At 46.6% G+C, this 21,556-nt stretch overlaps 2 protein-coding genes across 2 annotated transcripts in view; one reads left to right on the top strand and one right to left on the bottom strand.

Moving 5' to 3' along the window:
• The window catches only part of LOC149271573 (solute carrier family 15 member 2-like), a 37,838-nt gene extending 32,700 nt beyond the window's left edge, over positions 1-5,138 (top strand). The window contains exon 26 of the mRNA XM_089507312.1: positions 5,075-5,138. Within this exon, the coding sequence (XP_089363438.1) occupies positions 5,075-5,138 (64 nt within the window). The remainder of the gene's footprint in view (positions 1-5,074) is intronic.
• Positions 5,139-7,344: 2,206 nt separating this feature from the next.
• LOC149271572 (HSPB1-associated protein 1-like) lies at positions 7,345-21,327 on the bottom strand. The gene is made up of 7 exons (XM_089507311.1): positions 21,129-21,327; positions 15,281-15,466; positions 13,392-13,576; positions 10,694-10,830; positions 8,674-8,845; positions 7,578-7,661; positions 7,345-7,356 (listed from the first exon to the last, which is right to left on the bottom strand). The coding sequence occupies exons 1-7, from the start codon at positions 21,325-21,327 to the stop codon at positions 7,345-7,347; spliced, it is 975 nt and encodes a 324-aa protein (XP_089363437.1).
• Positions 21,328-21,556: the final 229 nt, after the last annotated feature.

Raw genomic sequence — 21,556 nt, 5'->3', positions numbered from 1 at the left:
GACTCTAGAGAATTGTGTCATTTATAGTATTTTCTCCCCTGTGCTTCCAGCATATGATGTCAGGATATGATGTCACGCAAGGAAGACGAGACCAACGACTGATTAAGGTTTGAGTCTTTACAGCAGGAGAAACAGGCGACTAGACGGGGGCCGCCGGGGGCCGATCTGCCTTCCGTGGGACAACGAAGTCCAAAAGAAAAATGGCTTATTTCGGGGGGGGTGAAGCTGGTTCTGAGCAGACGCCATATCTCGCGCCATCCGTCTATCCGCAGCACGAAGCCGTCTCCCCCAGACAGACAGACAGACGAGGCTCGCAGCGCCTTCCAAACTTTTCACTTTACTTCTGACGCCGACTTTGGCAAAAGAGTTTGGAACGGCCGGCAGCTGCTTTTCAGATGTTTTTCTGAGCCAATAAATCTCTTTTGAATCATTCGGCCTGCAGACGCGTTTCGCAGCAGTCAGCGATGGGGTGATTGATGAGGCTTCCGCTGATACTCAACAAACTCCAAGACGCATCTTCATAAATCACATCACAAAAACTAAACCGTCTGCTCGTTTTTATGCAAAACCGTAACGTTTAATGAATGCTTTCTCAGCCTTAATTTGGCGTCAATCACGAGCTGAACCAACCGACTTCTGCTGATCAGAAGCACCCGAGATCTTATCCTTTTTAGGATCCATCCAACCCGGATCATTATTGTCAGTAATTGCTAGAGTCAGAGGCTTAGATGTGATGTAAGGGTGGTGGATGAGTGGAACAGCCTCCCGGCAGAAGTGGTAGAGGGTAATACAGTGAGGGGATTAAACACGCATGGGATAGACACACGGCTCCTGAATCTAAGACGAGGCCAACGACTGATTAAGGTTTTACAGCAGGAGAAACGGGCGACTAGACGGGGGCCGCCGGGGGCCGATCTGCCTGCAGGTTCCAGATTCCTCTTCATTCCTTCTGCAAACTTTTAGTTTTTTTCTGAATCCCAATTAACAGGATCCGGCAGGAATTTCTCAGCGGCGGTACGAGTCGCCCGCCACGTTCTCTCAAAAAGTCATAAATTCCCCGAGAATTCCGCCGCTTTACAGAAATATACGGCGCTGATTTGCTGCGGATGTAAAACACGTCTCTCCTCCCCGAGCTCACATGAAGTGTTTTTTATGGGGTCTCCGCCGATAAAAATATTCCTTGTACTTCAGGAGACGGATTTATTTAACCTCACGAGTGCGAAAAAGGGAAGTAAAACCGATGCCGCCTCGCACCGACACTGAAACGGTTAAAGAGAAAAGGAAGGTTTCCCAGAAATGATTTATTTTTCGCTCCAAAACAAGAAAAAAAAATTAAATTCTGAACGTGGGATTTAACGGCAGCATAAGAGAAGCGGAAGGAACGCTCGGCCGGCGGGACTCCATGGAATGATTCTTTGCCGTCGGCGGCTATCCCCGCGACCCAACGCGATTCTCACTCGGAGAATGAATCTCCGGCACAGCGAATAAAGAAGGAAGGGACGCTCCCCAACGCGGCGCGCTCCCCGGCGGGGGGAAATCAATCGCTTTTACCGCCTGCTCGCTTTCACAGCCGCCGTACTTTATCTTTCCGACAGCCGGCGGGGAGGACGCGGCGACCGGACCGCGATTGGACAGAGAGCTGGAAACGCGTTCCGAGGCCTTGAAAGAAAGTCGCGGGATTTTCCGAAGATCCGGGTTTATTTATCTCGCAAAAACACCCGGGAGCCCCCAGGACTTCATTTAATACGACACGCCAGAGAAGGCAGAAGCCGCCAGCCGGGGGGGGGGGGGGGGGGGGCTATGTCTCAGCTTACACCCATCGCGTACAATTCTCATAGAGGGAGCACAGTAAGGATCCAGGCGGGTCACCTGACACCCCCTGCAGCTAATCGGGGAATTAAAAACAGTGGATGTTTTTGTCCACTGGTTACAAATGTGCATCTTTATATAAGTTTATGACCCAAAAGCCCAGCCTCCAAGGTCCCCGATTGGCTGAAATTTCATGTTGGTGGACAAAGGGGGCAGGGTTTGGCGGCTCAGAGAAGAAAGGGAGCAGGAATAAGATAATAAAGAATAATAACAGTAATAAAATAAAAAACAACAAAATAATAAACAATAATAATTTATTAGTAGTAGGAGTGTTGTGGTTTTATTATAATTTTATTATATTTTTATATTTTATGTTTTTATATGGGGGGGGGGTTCCACCCGGTCGCTCTTCGAAGGGATTTTTTTGGCTGAAGGGAAATCGAGTTGATTTTAGTAAATTGTGTAATTTCTCTTTGTCGCGCGGCTCATCTGAGCACGTATGAAAGGAGCAGCTTTTGTGCCAGATCTTAATGAATCGACCCCAAAGTGTTCATTGTTTAAAGAAAACATTTATTACGCAGAAAGCATGAAAATGAATAATAAATCACGAAACATCAGACGTTCTCATTACCCAAAATGTAATGAATGAAAATACCCGGCAGCTGCAGGTTGAATCGCATTTATCTGCTTTAGAATGGCACACATGCATGCAAAACATGCTGAGGATGATGGGAGTTGCAGCGGCGCATTGGCTGCCTCTCCAGCCGGCGGTCGGGTGGCAGATGATGGATTATCGTCTCGGAATCCTCTCTATGTGAAACGCGCCGCGCCGAAGGCTTTCGTGTCACAATAAGATGATTTTGAGCGGCCGGCGCCGAGCTGCCTCCATGCATCGCAACCTACAGCATCCCCTGAGCGGCCCAGGCGGACAGCCTCTCTCCATGCGCGGACGGGGCTCCCCATTCCATGACACCGAATCAACCAGAATATTATCGGCGGAATTCATCAAACCGGCACGGGGGTCTCCGGCACCGAATCGGAAACTCCGAACTTCTATCCGCTGCCTGTAAAGAAATATTTCAATAAAAAATACTTCCGCACGTTTTGCGTTAATTACTGCGGAGCGGGGGCTGGGCGAAGCCAACCTCTGTCTGCCTAAGGATGATGGGATTTGTAGTCCATCAAAGGTGTGTGTATTGGGGGGGGGGATCACATATCCCTCCCCACCCCTCGGCTGAAACATAAGTGTTTTAAATCATAAAAATATCAGATTTTTTTATTTTTAATTGAGTTTTAACCCCTTGCATTCTGCCTGAATACGTCTTGCGGCAGCACGCTCAGCGCGAGACCTCCGTGTCCGTAAGCGAGCGGTCCCGGCTGACGCGAAGAGCTGCTTTAAACGTTATTGCCAGGAATAGATGTCACTGTGCCGGAGGAGCCGCCGTAATCCTCGTATCACCGGTGACTCGAGTGGCGGGGGGGCTGCATTAAACCTCATTTTAAACGGTAATTAGGGCTCCGCCAGGATTAATTCCATCAGCGAGGGCCGAGCGCGGACGGGCGAAGTATCTCCAGCGAGACGCGAGCTCTGCGGCCGGCAGAATCGTATTCATTCCACGCACTGCGGGCTGATTAGCAATTAGACGTTTCCGTGACTACGTGAGAAACGCGCGGCTCTTCCTGGCGGAAAGTGGCAGTAAATCACAGGAATAAATAAACCCAATAACCGCGGCGACGACTCCGGGGAAAGACGTTTTAATAAACGCAGACGGCTCGACCGGGCGCAGAGGGCAGCTAAAAAAACGGGGGACCCCCGACCGGCGCAAAAATGATTTCTAAAAAAAAAGACAAAAATAGACTTTATTAACAGGACGTTCCATGCGTATAAAAATGGGTTCTTTTCCACAATCTGTGAGTCTGCCGGGAAACATCGAGCGATGACTTCATGGACGTGAGGTCCGCAGTGCCGCGGCGTTACGTGTGACATGTGACGTGTGACATCACCCTACCTGAGCATCGGGACGCATCCCCTGCGCATGCCGGAGGCCGGCGGTCACCGCCTTTCACGTCACGGGATCCGCTTCTGTATCAGCAGCTGCGTAACCAAGCGGATCACTTGTGGATTCACCAAACAGTCCAGAACCTCTTCCCCAGTCAGGGTCCTGCCGGCTTCCCTCTCTCCTTCTTGTGTTTCTTGTGCATGCGCAACATCGGCCGTTCGCCGCGGGATTTCCTCGGGACCCCGGCCTCCTTCACCCGTCCGGCAATTTGTTCCTCCAGGTTTTGGCTCAACAGGGACGAGATGCTTTCCAAAAGGAGGTCGGCGCGCGGAATTGCCTGCGTCGGCGGCCGCATCTACCTTCTTCTTCTTCGGGGGCTGGCTGTGTTGGCTGCCGTCTCCCCCGAGTTTATCTTGTTCAGTCTCGTGTTTTGCATAAGCAGCGAGGGCCTGGTTCACGTACTGCAGATTAGTTTCGTGTGAGGTCGCCTCACCCTGCAAACACGGGACAACATTAACGACGCTGGCTGTGCCTGCGCAGCTTTATCTATCTGACCGGCGCGGACACAGAACCCCGGCCCCGGAGAGAATCATTTATAACGATCGCTGTGTTTCTATTCCTTCCAACCCAAACCCAGCAGCGGGGAGACCGCTGGGGCTGTCAATGTCCAAACCTCAACAGTCTCCTTCATTCTGGGACCAAACAGGGTAAATTCCAGAAAAAGCCTCCCGTCACGGGGGCCAGAAGCGTGACCTTTGCCAAAACTCATATCACTTAAAAGGTCAAACAGCGCACCCCCCCACCGGAAAACGTCTACCTACTCGCCATAAACTGCACATCAAGTGACCGACCCCCGGGGAAAAGGACGCCGCGGCCTCCAATTAACAATAAATAATGCAAAATCGGAAATTCATAATTCAAACCTCAGATATTTCATGGAAATGAATGCGAGATCGGATGCGCGGTTCTATTCCCCATCACACAGGAAGACCTGGTTAACCCTTTACATGTCAGAGGGATGCGCACTATGTGGAATGAAATGGATCCCCCTCTTTAAGCACTGAGGGTCTCCCCGGCACAGAGGGTGAATCCGAATATTCGGGGGGCACGATGCGTTACCTCGGTGGGGTTCAGCCAGTCCTGGGCGCCAGTCTCCGCCGACTTGAACGCACAGACGATCATTCGCGCCACGGCCTCTTCCACCCGGGCTTCGTGATCCGAATCCTTCAAGTCAACAAGAAAACAACTGAGTGAATTTATCAGAGCGGCCGGGAAGCGGAGGGTTCGGGGGAGACGTCTCTTAAAGGGAAACCTTGTGAACCCCAATAACCTGTGCCGGGAAGGAACACCAACAGGGCTGCTGGGTCCCAACAGATTTAATCTAAAATACTGTTGAACGGTTAAAACAGTAATGGGGCAAGTAGACAACGGGTCAAAGGGTTAATGGAATAATCAATCTGAACCTTCCAGCTCTCACATGGTTAATGCAGCACAAAACAGGCAGGGATATTTGGCCACTGCAGCTGAGAGAGGGTTAATATTGGAATAGCCAGTGGCAAGAAGGGAATATTGCCCCCTCCGGCTGCAGAAGGGTTAATCCCAGGCAGGAATAACCCTGGTTGCGTTTAATAATCGCACTCACAAGGGTATCGAAAGGTCGAGGAAATCTAATCCCCTTTTTATTGGCAGAATATTACGAGGCGAGTCATGCGCGGCTCGCACGCGGCTAATAGAGAGAAACTCATTAAGGGCTTTTCATTTTTAGTTTTTTAATGCACACCTGAACGTGACGCCCGACATTCAAAGCGAAACGCGCCGGCGTCACCAAGGGGCACTCCGCATACCGATGAGAGATAAAATACACAGTGACCCGAAACCCGTGCCGCCGGCCACCACGCACGGGAAATAAACGCGGCCCTTACCACCGGACGGACCCCCATCCCGCACAGATGCCGTTACGCTGCGAACAAGCGGAACAGAACGCGAGGGGCAGATCTCGCGTTACACGCTGCGGACGTGCAGTATCGCAACGCCATGAGGGGGGGCTTCAGGGTCACCCCAGAACCAGGACTGTCCAGAGGACATTATTTATTCCCATGACGCTCAACTGGCTTTGCAGAGAGAGGCATCATGGGAACTGTAGTTCAAGAAGGGCTTCACAGCTATCTCCGTCTCCGCTGCCTCCTCACAGTCCCTCCATCGCACGCCCAATGCATCCCGCAAAACTCTTTCGCTAAACCTACTAAGACTTTATCTTGTTGCTGCGTGAAGGCGATTAGAAAGCCCAGCGTTTGGCATAATACATCAGATTGGGGGCTGTGGGGGTCCGAGGAGGTGAAGCTTCAGGAGACCTTTAAGTTATAAAGCGGAGATCAGTATATGCGATGCTCTGCAGGTTACTCCCGACGCGTTTTACCGGAGTATAAGCTGCAGGATGTTAAAATACCTTTTAGAACCCAAACCGTGCTGGAAAGGAGTCTCCCAGACAATGACTAAGAAGCCGCCTCGTGCAATGACAGCCGCTCGCTATACACCAGCGACACGCGTGACATATGGAGGTGAGAGGGGGGATTACCAAATTAATATGAATTAATATGGGAAATATATTTCCCGCTAACGTTTTAATGACGGCGTAGTGCGTTATTTGGAGTAAATGAACAGCCGCGAGATAAAGTACGTTCGCCTGTAATTCATACTCTCAATAAGCCACAGTCAACACGCGCTTGTCCAAAATCCATTATTTTCAGCTCTTTCTGTAGGCGACGTCGAGCTCATTAACCACGAGCCATTAGAGTGAAGTCTGAAGTTAAAATTGGCACCATTATTATCCGACGCAAAATATTTAATGGGGTGGATTGTGGGCATCGCACAAAAAGCGAAACATATTTAAGGTGATGAATCGCTGGCCGCGCCGGAAACATTTTATTCCACTAAAAAAGAAAGAATCCGCATGGAAAGGATTTCGCGGTCGGGGGTCCAGCACCCAGTGACTCCCGGGGCGGGGGGGGGGCTCCCCAACAATCAACGGTTTCATCGATGTTCCTGGAAAAGAGGCTTTGTGGGTTTTGGGGGGAAATCGTGAAGATTCTGTGATTTAACAAATCTTATTGTCTGAGGTAAAAAAAAAAAAAAAAAAAAAGACTAATTTTGAAATGATGTTTCGTGGTTAACAAGCAAAGAACGGGAAACAGAGGGCGAGAGAATAAACTGCCGGATACTGAACGGGATTCAAAGAATGAACTTTAACCCACCGAGTGCCAGAAACACGGAAAAGAAAAAAGGCACCGGTGACATCATACGTGTCGGTGACCTCACTTTAGTAACATTACAGGAGTGCGCTGTAGTAGGCTGCAGGTTTGGTCCCCGGAGCGCAATGACATCATACAGACTCTATGACACTATTATTAAAGAGACACTACAGGACTGGGAGAGGCCGTTGGGAGAAAATTATTTCCTGCTTCTTTTATGCAGAGATGAAAATAAAAAGGTGTTTGACCCGGTGAGACCATCAATTAAAACAAAAAAAAAAAGTGAATCAGATGAGTTTCTAAGAATAAAAAAACAAAAAACATTTAAAGAGTTACATTTTTGTTCCTAAAAGACCCTGAATGGAGACACACAATTCATTTTACAGCATAAGGCAGTTTTTTTGGGGGGCAGATTAATTGATAAGAAGTCAAAGAAGCGAGTAGAAAATGCACCTTACTAGACCCCTGATATAACCCCAGGGGCCACAGCGGGAAGGGACCACAAATACGATACCCTTACCAACTCGATCCAGGAGTTGATGCTGACGGTGACGTCATCGACGGATTCCACGTAATGCCACCAGTGACGTGGGACGAAAAGCACCTGAAAACAGAAAAATAGCATTAAAATGAGAGCGATGACGGGGTCGGGGTATTCGGTGTTGGCCACCATTAGCCATGAATTACACTATACAGAGTAGGGGGAAGCCACCCCGGAAGCAGCAGATACTTATAGTTACAGAACATTCTGCATAGATTCAGACAGATATTACCGGCCGCTCAGAGGTTCTTCTCGTTTCCGCATCATTAACTTTCATGTATGAGAGAAGATTCTGCCCGACAGACCCACTGACTTAGTTCCCCTATCGCGCAAGCACAAACCGAATACCTCTCAGGGGTAACCCATTCATGCACCGGCCGGGGCAAAATAAATTAGTGCTTGCATTAACAGGTCAGGCGTCCGGTCTGAGCTGGGCTCGCGGGGACGGACCCCCCGCCGCAGACCGGCTACTGGGGACCGCACCCCCCCCCCCCCACAGACCGGCTGGCGGTACTCCTCTCTTGGCGAGGGCGCAGGCTCGCCGTGTATCCAGTAGATGGCGCTGTGCATTTGATTTTCACTAAACTGATTTTTTTATTGTAACAATGTGAGGTTTTTCCAGCCCTGAAATCCGATATATCGCAGAATATTCCGCACGAGAGCGACGGCCGTCATAAGAGGAGCTTAGCAATAAAGCTGCATTTTTAGCAGATGTCTCCTGTTTCCATTTTCTTTTTAAATAATGTTTATGAAAGAGAAAAGACACATCCGCCAACGCCAGGATTGGTGCAGACGCTCGCGTATTTCGCTCAGCCACTTCCAAATATCACTATTTTCTCATTTCAGTCCCATATATATATATATATCGTTTGAGACACCTGCTGTATATTCAACCAAAAAGCAAATGCCTGTGGAGTCTGTGAAGGCGCCAAGGGCACTGTCGGTGCTAGAAGCGCATTTATTCAACCCAAAAAAATGAGATAAGGCAGCATTTTATCCATACATTTTCTAGCATTCTGCACAAGATATATATTTCCCCCATTTTTAAAGAGCGAAGGTGTTTCTATGGCGTTACCTGCCCAGGGTGTAGGGTGACCACGTGGGGCCGCGCTTGGGAAAACAGAGGGAACCGGCTCCAGTCGGGATTCACAACGTTAACTTTGCTGAAGATGCTGGACTCCTCGTAGGGTATCCGGGTCGGGTACAGGTGGGCCGCGTCTTCGGGGGGAAAGAGGTGCCACGTTTTCCTAAAAACGCACAAAAAATAGACTATAACAGCCGATGAGAACAAAAAACGCACACGAGCTCGGCTTCCATTATTCATTATAAAGCGGCAAACGCTCGGATAACGGTTTATTGAACGGACTGCAGAGCAGCCGATACGATTAGATACTCGTTACCGCTGCTTGATGCTGCTGCCCCAAGCTGTTTATTTATCTCGAACGTTTCTAATTTCCATAAATTCATTCACAAAAATGCACCTATGGGTCTCTTTTTCCTTAACCTTTTTCCCTTCTTTTGTTGGTATTAATACTAAAGCCGAAGGGCCTCGTCGGTCCTTATTTTGTTAAAGGCACCCGAGACCCCAAATGGTTTTACCCCGAAGGAAATAACTGCGCGTTTCAGTTTTGAGACCTCTGTCCCAAGCCCGATGCTGCTGAATCTAACGGTGTACCTAAGTATGACGTCTACGTGTTTCATCCGACGTGTGCGATCCGACACGCACACACACCAGCACACGGCACGAGACAAGCGTACTTAAGCCCTAGACAGACGGAAAACGCGGTACATTCCTCCTGAATCCCAGAAAGAAAAAAAAAACAGCCCCTCCCCCCACCATTTTCACTTATTTTTTATTGTAATTTTGTATCCTTTTTTATTTCCTTTAAGCGGCGAGTGGAAAATTTCTGTATTCCTCCGAATGTCTCGTCATGTATTTGTAATCACTTTAAAAAGCTTCATAAAACGCGTAGGATTAATGGGAGAGAAAGGAGATTAAATGTGTCTTAAATACTCCGCGAATAATGAATGCTTTCATGGCAGGTCGGCTGACATTTAGAAGCAAAAACGTCTTAAAAGCAGATCAGCTGTTTACGTTAATCAACGGAGCATAAAATCATATATTCTGTGTAAGAATAAAAAATATACTGTTTTAGTTAACAAAGGCTTAGCGTAAGGTGCTGAATACGGCCCAAAAAAAGCTGCTGCTCACCGTCAGAATTCTGACCCCCTAAGCCGTGACTGTAATTAAATATACATATATTTTTTTTACTTTATAAATTAAAATACGCCGGCGGAATCTATGCTTTATTCACTTAAAGGACAGAAGACTCTGCCTCTACAATCGCATTTCTGTGCGGATCGATTCGTTTTCTGCATTAGTATTCAAATGTGAAATGTTTTCGCCAAACCAAGTACATGCGCGGCTCTTTCGCATCCATAAAGATCGCATTAAATAGAAATAACACATGAAATAAATGTATAAGCGGGGGATGTGAGGGCGGGAGGACCTCGAGCCAAGCGCTCGGCGTAAGGAGTCACAGGCAGCTGGATAATCAATAACTCGGAGTATAACATCCAGTGACCCCGCACTTACAGAGATTGCTCCGAGGGGGAAGATGCCAACTAGGTCTGTGCATGATATGCCTTGGAGTTAACCCTTTCTCCCAAATCCGTGACACTAGCTACCCTCGGTAACCTCGGTAACCATCCCTGATTGGCCAGATCCCCAGTAATGGCAGTTGTCCTGTTGACTCCACCCCCGCTGTACCAGTTTATATGGGGAAAACCACCCTGCTGACTCCACCCGCAACCGTACCAGTATATGCATGTAACAGTCGCTTCTGACTCCACCCCCGAGTTGACTCCACCTCTGCGGTACCATTATATGCTAACACATCCTTTAGTACAATCAATAGTCCTGCACACTCCACTCCTGCTGTTTCGGTACGTGCCTCTAACAGTTCCTGACTACTTCTCCCCTGAGTAACACTGCCTCATGACTCGACCCTTCAGTAACAGTCCCTTCTGATACCACCCCTGAGTAACAGTATCTGCCTGTAGCAGTATCCACCCTCCCTCCACAATCACAGTACCTGCCCTCCACTTGTAGCACAAGGTTGCAGCCGTATGAGTCAATGTGACAGGGGGTATTGGCCCCGGAACTCCCAACCCACAGGGTGCTCTCCTGCCCGTCTCTTCCAGGAAACCCGAAATCTGCCCACACTATGTCCTGCCATAAAGAAGAAACGCGTACATGCATGAGATTCGGCATGAACTGATGTTTTGAACCCATTTAATAAAAATATTGTTTCAAGCTGGCGAAAACCTTCAAAATATTCAGACCTACACAGCGTTCACAGCTCATTTCTACTCATATAAAGCTAGTGTTCTGTAGCAGGGTGCACACTATCATAAATCATACTCTGCTCACAAGAGCTTACAGTCTAAAGGGGATAATTTTATGGCACTCCAAGCTAAACAGGCCACGCAGATTTAATTCCTACATTCGGGAGACACGGTATCTTTCCTCGGTGGTCTTCCAGCTGCCCACGTTGTGACTTTACTTATGGCCTTGTATCTAATAGGAGATTTATACAGACAACGTTCAGAATTTCTATACATCATTGAACCCTCTGAAAGCAACAAGTCTCCAAATACCATTATCGCTACCCGTAAGTAATTAAACATTTTCACCAACGAGCATAAAACCGCGTGCGACTGCGTCTGAAGCGATCGTCTGCTTCCAGGCAGTGAAAGGGTAAATTTCCATTTCCGAAATCGGGAACTCCTCCAGCGCAGATCCTGCATTAAGCACATTACGGGCTCTATCCGGACAATCACTTCTCTCCCTGTTTATTTTAATTTGAAAGTGAGAGTCTGGGGTGGATTTTAATAATATAATGGATAAAAAACGACATTAAAGGGGCTCCGGCTGACACCGGAGATGAGAGAGGTTCTGGTTCAGTGAATATCGGCGACGACGCTGCAAAGAATACACAACGTGTGTCAGAAACACCCAATTCATCCACTTTAGGGACAGGAGTTGCGCAAGAACACACCGGGAGGCGCACCAGGGTTAGGATGCGGCACTTGTGGGGGCCGGTGGACCTGGGCCAGGGCATTTGTTAGAGAGGTCAGGTTTGGGATAGGCATACCAGGGAGAGCTGGTGCTTGGGGGTACCTGGCGCATGGTGGGTTGGGGGTGGCAAGCCTGTGCGATACATAAGTCCTTGCCTTCACATTCCTCTCCGGCACTCAGCGGGTTAAATCCCACCGATTTCACACACAGCGCTTGCTGCTCTTCTCACTCTCTTTCTACCTTCTCTCCATTATATTCCCTCTCTATTACTGCGCATGCACTGTATCCCGGGTCAGTCGCCCTCGCACTGAAATATAAAGCCGATACATTTTACGAAACTGACTACAGGGGCATTTTACCCCTCCTGTAATTTGCCCCAGCGCACAGTCCTCAGTCTTTCGGGCTGATTCAGGGTTCGCCGAGAAAATGTGAGAATTAATCATTTACACTGAGAAATGGCGAGGGGACGGGGTAATTAATTACACGATGGGTAAACGTGACCCCCAGGTCTGCGCTCAGCGACGCGGAAACCCCTCCGATCGCAGCTTCCGATAATAAAGAGCTACATCCGAGCAGAGGAACAAAAAGTGATTTCCTCGCCGGCCTCAAACTCTCCGCTCGCCGTTATCACGGAGACCATCTGTGCGAAGCCATTAGCGCATTGTAACTAATGCCAAGTCTGACATGCGGCCCCCGTGGGTCCGGCGTTGCTACGATGTTACCGATCCGTGTCACACGCAAGAAAAGGTTCACAAGTGAGTGAGTGTTCAGCCCCCCCCCCGAACATCATTCAGACATCGAAATCTTATTTTGTACAAAGACAATAAAACGATCAATACGGACCCCGATCGATAAATTATTAAACTCTGCGGACAAGATTATTACTGGAGGAGAGATTCTTTTACACGTATTGGAAAAGCCTTCAGAGCCGGGCGCAGAATATAATCCAGAGACCCTCCGTAACGTTCCTCCGCGGCACGGAACGGGATTCATGCGCGTTTCTGAAGATTAAAGTCATGGGAGTTGTAGTCCATTCACACCTGCCGGCTACCCCTGCCCTGGGGTGACTTCTCGGGATGTTCCCCGGTGCCCTCGGAGCGGATACAAAGAACTGTCTCCTGCGCTAAAGCCGCTGAAATGTTACCGGAGTGCGGCCCGAAGAATTTCACATAAATGAATATTAAAATTCATTTGAAAAGGTCATAACTGAAGGTCACGTGAATACTCGGCGTCTGGAACATGTCCTGGCGGCCAATTAACTCCCACTTTGTTTTAACTGGAGACAGAGAACACTTCGGGAAGTTATGATACCGAAGTACACGCTCTTCAAATAACCGCCACGAAATGACACTTTGAAGACTCTTGCTGGCCTGCCCTACTGGGCGCCCTCTCGAAATTAAAGGGTTAATAGCCCAAAGGCAGATGCCGAGAGGCAAAAAACACACGATAAACTTCCTCATGGGGTATAAAGGCATCGTTACCTAAACTCGCGCAGCCGGCCCTGTGTCAGTCACCGAGCATCAATGACCAACTGTCTGCCCGAACCCCTCGGAACACCGCTGGAATTCTGAAACATCTCCAGAACCAACGCGTATCCAACACATACAACGGCAGCCCGATACATTTCTGCATCGAACAAAATACGTGGAGCGACCCCACCGGTTACACGGAGTTAACCTATCGATTGCTGTTGGATATAGAGATATTTTCACCTTGAGGATTTCCGGCTTGTCCTTAAACACGTGAGCGAGGTACTTGTAGTCCGCGTAGGCCCAGTACTCAGAGAGGTCCCGATTACCGAAGGGTCCTGTGAGGCTGCCCGACGTCCCTCGGACCCAGTCGAGGAACTGGTGGAGAGTCCCGTCGGCGTAATCGCATTCGGTTTCGAAGAGAGGAGCTGCAAGAGAGCGTCGGAGTTACAGGCAAAACCCAGGAGAACGTTTTACTTCTTACGCTTTCCTGACGATTAAACCGCAAACCTCGTTGGGTTAAAATCCGACTCGGAACACTCGATGGGTCGGCGGATGAATCGGGGAGGAGATCCCATCACGATTAAATGCTTACTTTTTTGTGCAAAAACAGATTCTACATACAGCTGAACAGCAACAGGGAAAATAAGTTTAAGCTGCTGTTCCACTTCCTTTGCTGAATGTAACTTTTATGACCAAACGCAGCATCACACATCATTTCTAGTCCTAAATACCCAACGCCTTCCCAGAAATCTCCATGGTCATGTGACACAAAAGCAGGCGCTGATAGGATGTTGCCATAGAATTTTCTGGCAGCTCGGCCTCATCTAGTTGCCTGTTTTTCCCGCAAACCTTAATCGGTCGTTGGTCTCGTCTTAGGTTCAGGAGCCGTATGTCTATCCCACGCATGTTTAATCCCCTCACTGTATTACCATCTACCACTTCTGCTGGGAGGCTGTTCCACTTATCTACAAACCTCTAAAACATGTTTTATGTGATTAAACCTTCAGAGGAAAGGGGAAAAAAAACCTGCCTTTTTTGGTTAATGCACTAGAGAGACTTCAAATCAAAGGAAATTTGTTCGATGAGATGAATTATTTGCCGCTGCGGCATCCTTGGACCCAGCGACACGCGGCAAATACAAACATACTGTGTGGAAATATACAGCTAATGAATTCAGTGTCACCGCCTGCACCAGATTCACGTCCCGTATAATTTGTTGCAGGAACAGACAGAGTGGAAGCCGTATCTGCGGAGCGCGGCTCCGGCGTCTCAGATCCTCCACGCTGTGAAGTCGGGGGGCCGCTTCGCAGCAGAACAAAGGCTTGCACCTCCCCTCGCAAGAACTTCACAGGGTGAACAATCATTAGCTGCGGCTTCACACGCTACGCGCTACACGGGGAGCCTCGGTGGTTAAAAGCCCGGCACTCGGGTTTATTAGGAGCTGGGAGGAGAAACACGGGAGTCCTTAACTACAGCCGTGTGGCCCTCGGCGGCAGAGACGTGACTGCTGATTAACCCTTTCTGCGAGGACGCGACTTGTTACGCGTGGGATTCCTGTTATACATTACATTAAGCATTTTAGATAGGGGTCCACGGGGCAGAATAAAGATCTTTTCACTGGGGAACGGTCACGGAATTCATTGCTTGAGAATTTAAGTTATTTCCGGGCAGCTGAGATCGGAGGCAGTCTGTGGCAGAGCCAGCATTATCTGATCAGTCCTGAAGTTCTCCTCTCCTTACAAAGGCTGCATGAACCAACCTGCAGCTTAACAACATGGCAGAGAGATAACTTAATGGGGAGGAATAACCCTGTCTAGGCCAAGAACAGGAAGTTAAAACGGCTTTTTTATGTGTCCAATACATATATATCGCTAATTTTAATCTACAAACACCGTTACATTGGTTTATTTGGAGCATTCATTGTGACACGGAGTTACATCTGGCCGAACCAAACAAACTAGATTTAAACTTAAATAAAAGTCCCGTAAGGCGCAGTATTTTACGGAAACGAGAGAAATGACTTCTACAAACTGCTTATGAATTCTGGAGAGGATTCTACTCTCTGACGGGCTAAAAACGGTCATTTGAATTAACTCAAAGATCAAAGAGCCCCAAAAGGACCCTCTCACCCGTCCCCGATGTCCTCCTCCCGATCCTGAACCTCAGGAGTTCTCCCCCCAGGACGCCGGACAGGTGGGCCGCGGTCCATCGCAAGGCTGGCCAGTCACTCGTCATGTCGGTGAAGACCGCAGGTTGCGTCAGGGTGAGGACCGCATCTCGGGCCCGCGGGGGTGCGAACGGCTTCATACCGGGACCTGCAGCAGAGAAGGAGACGTGAAATACCAGCGATGGGTTAAATAATTCATCAGCAGGGGGCGTTAATGATCGTCCAGGGTCCTCATTGGTGCATAAACTTGGCGCCCAACGTCACGGGCATTAGATCCCAATTCATACAAAAATAATTTTCCTGGGAAGATTAATAAGAAGAATGATTGGATGAGCCAACTGGCCAATGAGGAACCAGAAAAGCAGACGCTTTCTCTCGGCGCTGGATTCCTGCCATCTCCGTCTTCACAAATAATACAGAAACCGTCACCATGATTTGCCCAAAAGAGTAATAAACAGAACAAAACGGCAAATTCCCAGCAAGAAAAACAAAAATATCCTAAAAACCACAAAAAAAAAGTGCCAAAAAGTGCCACTAAGGGAACGGTCCGCTTAACGACACGGTTTACGGGGATAACGGCCTGTGATTTACTCAGGAAGCCTTTTAAAAGTTCATCTGAATTACTTCTCCCAGCAATAAATAAACGATAAATCCTGAAGCGTCTGACGGCCATAAAGAGGACGACCCGGTGATCGATAGAACACAAGAAAAACCCACTAAATCGTCCAACGATTAAGTAAAAACGAAGTTAGACGCGTCCATAAAACACAGAAAAACAGATGCAGTTTCAGCAATGCTGGGGTTATATAACGGAAGCCCCCGGAGAGAATAAATGATAAAAAATAAATAAAATTAAAAAAAGACAGAAAATGGGAACAGCGAAGGGAAAAAAATAATGTCAATAACATAATAAGTCCTATAATAATTATATTAATAGTAAAAAAAAACATGAATATATTAAATTCTTATATGTAAGTGGAATATGTTGGCACTATATAAATCAATAAATTATGTGACTATATATATAACTATCTATATATATATATAATGATCAGCCAATCAGAAGGTGGGGGTCAAGTGCGTGCAGGGGGCCAGGCTCTAAGCACAAGAGACGCGTAAGGAAATTGCGATATGAAAATAACATAAAATGTTATGAATTATATATAAAAGAAAATAAAAGTTGAAAAAAAGTGCAAAAGTCAATTTATAAATTCTTGGTCTTTATCCGACAGATTCATTCTGCGCGGGTCTCCCCCCCCCAAAAAAAATTCTACTTTAACCCTTTGAGTGCCTTGTAAGCAGAGTCACTGAGAGATCGGTGCCCCCTAGAATCAGACCCACCAAGCAATATGCGCCCCCTCCACATTGTGAATTAAGTGCATGGGGGGGTGAGCATCCTAGAACACTGGTAAATATGCCATATATCGGCCAATTTCTCCTTGTCGCGACATATTTATTAGTCTGTACTTACCGCTGGACGCTCTATTAAAAAGGTAGATCTAAAATATTCTGATGTAATCGATGGAGAAGCTGATTCTCAAACACCCACTTAATGCCGGCAGAGTTACAGCCCCATAAAAAGCGAATATCGGAGCCATAAATAAGCAAATTCTTCAGCACTAAGTGATGCACTTTAACTGCCCCGGAGGACGAGGTCTAATGGGATCGCTGAATCAATTCGTACGCACAGATCAATCAGGGAGCGCGCTCCGTGCAAACGGACTGACGGATCGTGAGGGCCGGCTGTGGACGGCTGGTGTCGTATATAAATTCTAAAAAAATAAATAAAAAGCAGGGGTTAAAATCTTAAAACCGGACAGAATGTGGGGGATTTGTTACAATGTAACAGTGAAAGCGTAACTATGTCATTTATAAACGCTCCATGGCTTGTTTCAACGATATTTGGTTTAAAACTTGGATATTTTACACAGAAAACGCTGAGATTGGTGGCAGCCTGTGGCACAGTCAGCATTATCTCATTCATTTCCTTTTCTGAAGTTATATGCCTTCTTCTCTCCCACCCTTGCAAAGGCTGCCTGAACCAATCAGCCACTTAATAACGGGGAGGAATAATCGGCAGATCCTGCGAACAAGAAGCCAAGGCAGCCGCTCCCACGGGATTCACATAAATGGGGATTTTAATAAAAATACATTACTTATTTTATTCCGCAAACACCATTACTGAGCAGCAAACTGTATTATTTGGGAAGGTGACAGATCCTCTTTAAAGTCTCATTACAAACGCAGAGTTATTTCAAATCAGGTTAAATAAATCGAGGCAATAAATTAAAGTTTATCGCAGGAGAAAGTTTTTTTTTTATCCGGGGGAATTTAAAGAAATAAATAAGAAGAACAGTTAAGAAATGCGTGTAAGAGTAGCTTTTACTGCTACATGTCAGTTCCTTAATCAATTTCATTATCCCGTTCAGTGTGAGCTCCTGGAACGTCTGGCAGAGAAGCCTCGGTTAGGACGGAATTATAAATGAATGTATTATTTCTTGGCCGTGCCCGCGCCATCATTAAACTACTGAAAACAACTGAATAGCCCCTTCCACGGTCACACGAACCCGCCACGTCCGCGGAACTTCTATTCAGATATTCAATACTGATGGAGGCTGCCGGAAATCAATGATCTTACAGGATACATTTATAGAGATATGACTTTGAAACAGGGTTTCCCTGAGTAATCACAGGGGTTTGGGTGTCCACAGAGGGGGGCTGGACCTGCCCTTTGTGAAGCATTTTGCACCGGCCTCGGGAGGTGGGAACGCAGCGGGGTCAAGTAACGTGTGTGTGTGCAAGCATGAATGTGTATGTGTAAGCATGAATTTGTATGTGTTAGTAAGCATGAATGTGTATGTGCAAGCATGAATGTGTATGTGCAACTGTTTAGGTGTTAGAAGGGACTGTATGAATATGAGTGTTAGTGTAAGTATGGATATGAGTTGCTGGGGGGGGGGCGACACAGGAGTCCCCTGGGTATTAGATTCTCCTCCAATGGGCATAAGGCATCAGTCTGAGCCTGGAATGACCTCTTCTACCCTCCCTATACACAGTGGATTTGTGAACACACTGCGTTCTGGTTCCCTTCCCAAATCCTCACCTCCCAGGGGGCATCCATTTTTATTTGATCTGCCGGATTATTTTGACCCATTACATCATTCCCACCCCTATAGAAGACTCCACTACATCCCTGGGTTTGCCCTGACCTGGGGTATTTTCAGGTATTTTATATACCAGGTGAATTCTCACAGTAATAGGAGTGATGGGAACGATGTTTGATTGGGGGGCACATGGGAGAAAATGTGTATTTTTTGTAGCCGGTAACAACGGTAACCCTGGACAGCAGCTTCCCTTTTTATTAATATCTGGGCTATTTTAACAACTTCCACAATTCCCTTAAGTGACAAACAGAACAGAAAGTAGCGCAGAGCCCCGTAAAGCAGATAAACGATCATTTATAGCGGGCCGTATAAATAACGCCGGTCTCGGGGCGCTCTCTTTTTTGATCGATCAGCGCATTTAATTCTGAGTTTTGTGCTTGCGCTCCAGATGCGGGTTTAATGAACGCTCTAATATATGGATGCCCCAAAACAGGTATAAATGATTAAATAGACACGTTTCTTGTGCAAAAAAATAGTATTTTTAAACAGTTCTCTTTTACTGCAATACTAGGAGGACAAAAAGGCATTTTTATTAAGACTGAATGTTTCTGCAAAGATACAGTAATTTATTTTCCTACAAGCGACTTTGCCCCCCCCCTCCTAAAGTGACGAGTTTATTCATTCCTGCAGGCGATACGAGGCAGGGGTGCGATATATATATATACACACATATAATATATATATACACACACACATATAATATATATATATATACACACACACACACACATAATATATATATATACACACACACATATAATATATATATACACACACACATATAATATATATATACACACACACATATAATATATATATACACACACACATATAATATATATATACACACACACATATAATATATATATACACACACACATATAATATATATATATATACACACACACACATAATATATATAATATATATATACACACACACATAATATATATATACACACACACACATATAATATATATATATACACACACACACACACACATAATATATATATACACACACACATAATATATATATACACACACACACACACAATATATATATATACACACACACACAATATATATATACACACACACACAATATATATATACACACACACACAATATATATATACACACACACACAATATATATATACACACACACACAATATATATATACACACACACATATAATATATATATACACACACATATAATATATATATACACACACACACATATAATATATATATACACACACACATAATATATATATACACATACACATAATATATATATACACACACACATAATATATATATACACACACACATATAATATATATATACACACACACATATAATATAATATATATATACACACACACACACACAATATATATATACACACACATATAATATATATATAAACACACATATATACACACACACACCGGTATATATATATTTATTCATTTATTTCTTTAACTATATCCGTATTTGGCCCCGTCAGAGACGGCTGCAACATAAAAATTGGCCTCATTACTGGGCGGAACATTCATTTTCAAAAGCTGAACTAGAAACGGTGTTAATGAAATGATTTTTGTGAACCTCCAATCAATATCCTCAGCTTTGTGCTTTACTAAGAAAAGCTTTTTTTCAGTTTAACCACAAAAAGCCAATAAAAACACCAAACGTTGAGGTGTTTAACTAACGAAGCTCATTGTCTGGGTTTTCATTCTATTCAACCCTTGGATTGCCGGGGGGGGGTGGGGGGGCACGCATTCTACCGGGAGACCAGGCCAATATTCAGACTTTTGATATTGTTAGATAAGATTTAGGTGGCAATTAATGCCAGAAGAGGCCATTATGGGCAGACCAGATGGGCCAAATGGGGCCGATGTACCGCCAGAGTCTATGTTTCTAACTAAACAAGTTTACGCCTTACCTCACGCTATATGGCCAGAAGTATTGGGACACCTGCCCGTTACACCCGCAGGGACTATGATGACATCATATTCTAAACACAGAGACATTATAATGAAGCCGGCCCCCTTTTGCAGCTATAACGGCTTCCGCTCTTCTGGGACCAATTTCCACAGCGCTGGGCGGAGCTTCCCCATCAGTCCCTCCCACCTACTGGTACACATGGTGGGCGAGTGGCTTCTTTACCCAGACTATTTATGTGACTTTGTGCCCTAGTCTGGGGTATTAGTGTAACTGGGCAGGGAATTTAGAAGAATAATGCGGTTTATTTGCTCTGCTTAATTTATAAAGCCATTTCTATACACATTATGGGGGTTTTTAGGGCTGTAGAACCCTGCGATACCCTCATACCCCGCAAACATTCTGACTGCCTGGAGAAAAGGGGCATCAGGGGAGGAGAGAGGGGCATTCTTCAGATTCTTGCACCCAGCCCCTCTCCTCTTCCTTTCCTGGCTGTCTCTGCCCCAGCAGCCGCTTCACTCACCACCGTTCCTCATATCTCTTGTAAGACATTGAATTAAAACTTTATCTGTTCGTGTCTAACAGACTTCCGGTCTCAAAATGCTGTATGAGGAGACTGGCTGCCCGAGGGGTATTATATAAAGCGGGATTATCTGTGCTGCTGTGGGGCCCGTTATATATAGCGGTGCAGGGTACCTGGTTTGCTTTGGGTCCGTAGTGAAGCGCGGCTGCTCTCTGGTGACGTCGAAGACATGGGCGGGGCGTTGTGACCGGATGTTTTGAGCGCATGACTGGAACATCCGGGAACTCCTCGATCGCTTATGTGTACAGTGTCGGAGCCGGCCCCAAACCGAAGGCAGCCAGGGGCCACTGTTACCGGCCAGTCAGGGGCCATTGTGGCCGGGTCCTAGATTAGGATACAGCCAAGGACCGCTGCGATAGGGCGGGTTTCCCTGGATGTGAGATCTCCTGAAGGGTGACCCGTGGAAGGCAACAGTCTTAGAGAGGGTATAGTCAGGGGCCACCGGAACAGGATAGCCATCTGTGGGAGGCTCAGGGCCACAGCAATAGCTTAGTCCTCTGTGGGAGCCTCAGGGGCCACGGGAATAGCTTAGTCCTCTGTG

Source organism: Sceloporus occidentalis, unplaced genomic scaffold (assembly GCF_023333645.1).
Source record: "Sceloporus occidentalis isolate IW3139 unplaced genomic scaffold, rSceOcc1.0.p SCAF_490, whole genome shotgun sequence".
Taxonomy (NCBI): Eukaryota; Metazoa; Chordata; class Lepidosauria; order Squamata; family Phrynosomatidae; genus Sceloporus; species Sceloporus occidentalis.
Note: the sequence above shows the minus strand (reverse complement) of the source record. Positions and strands in the feature narration are given on the sequence as shown.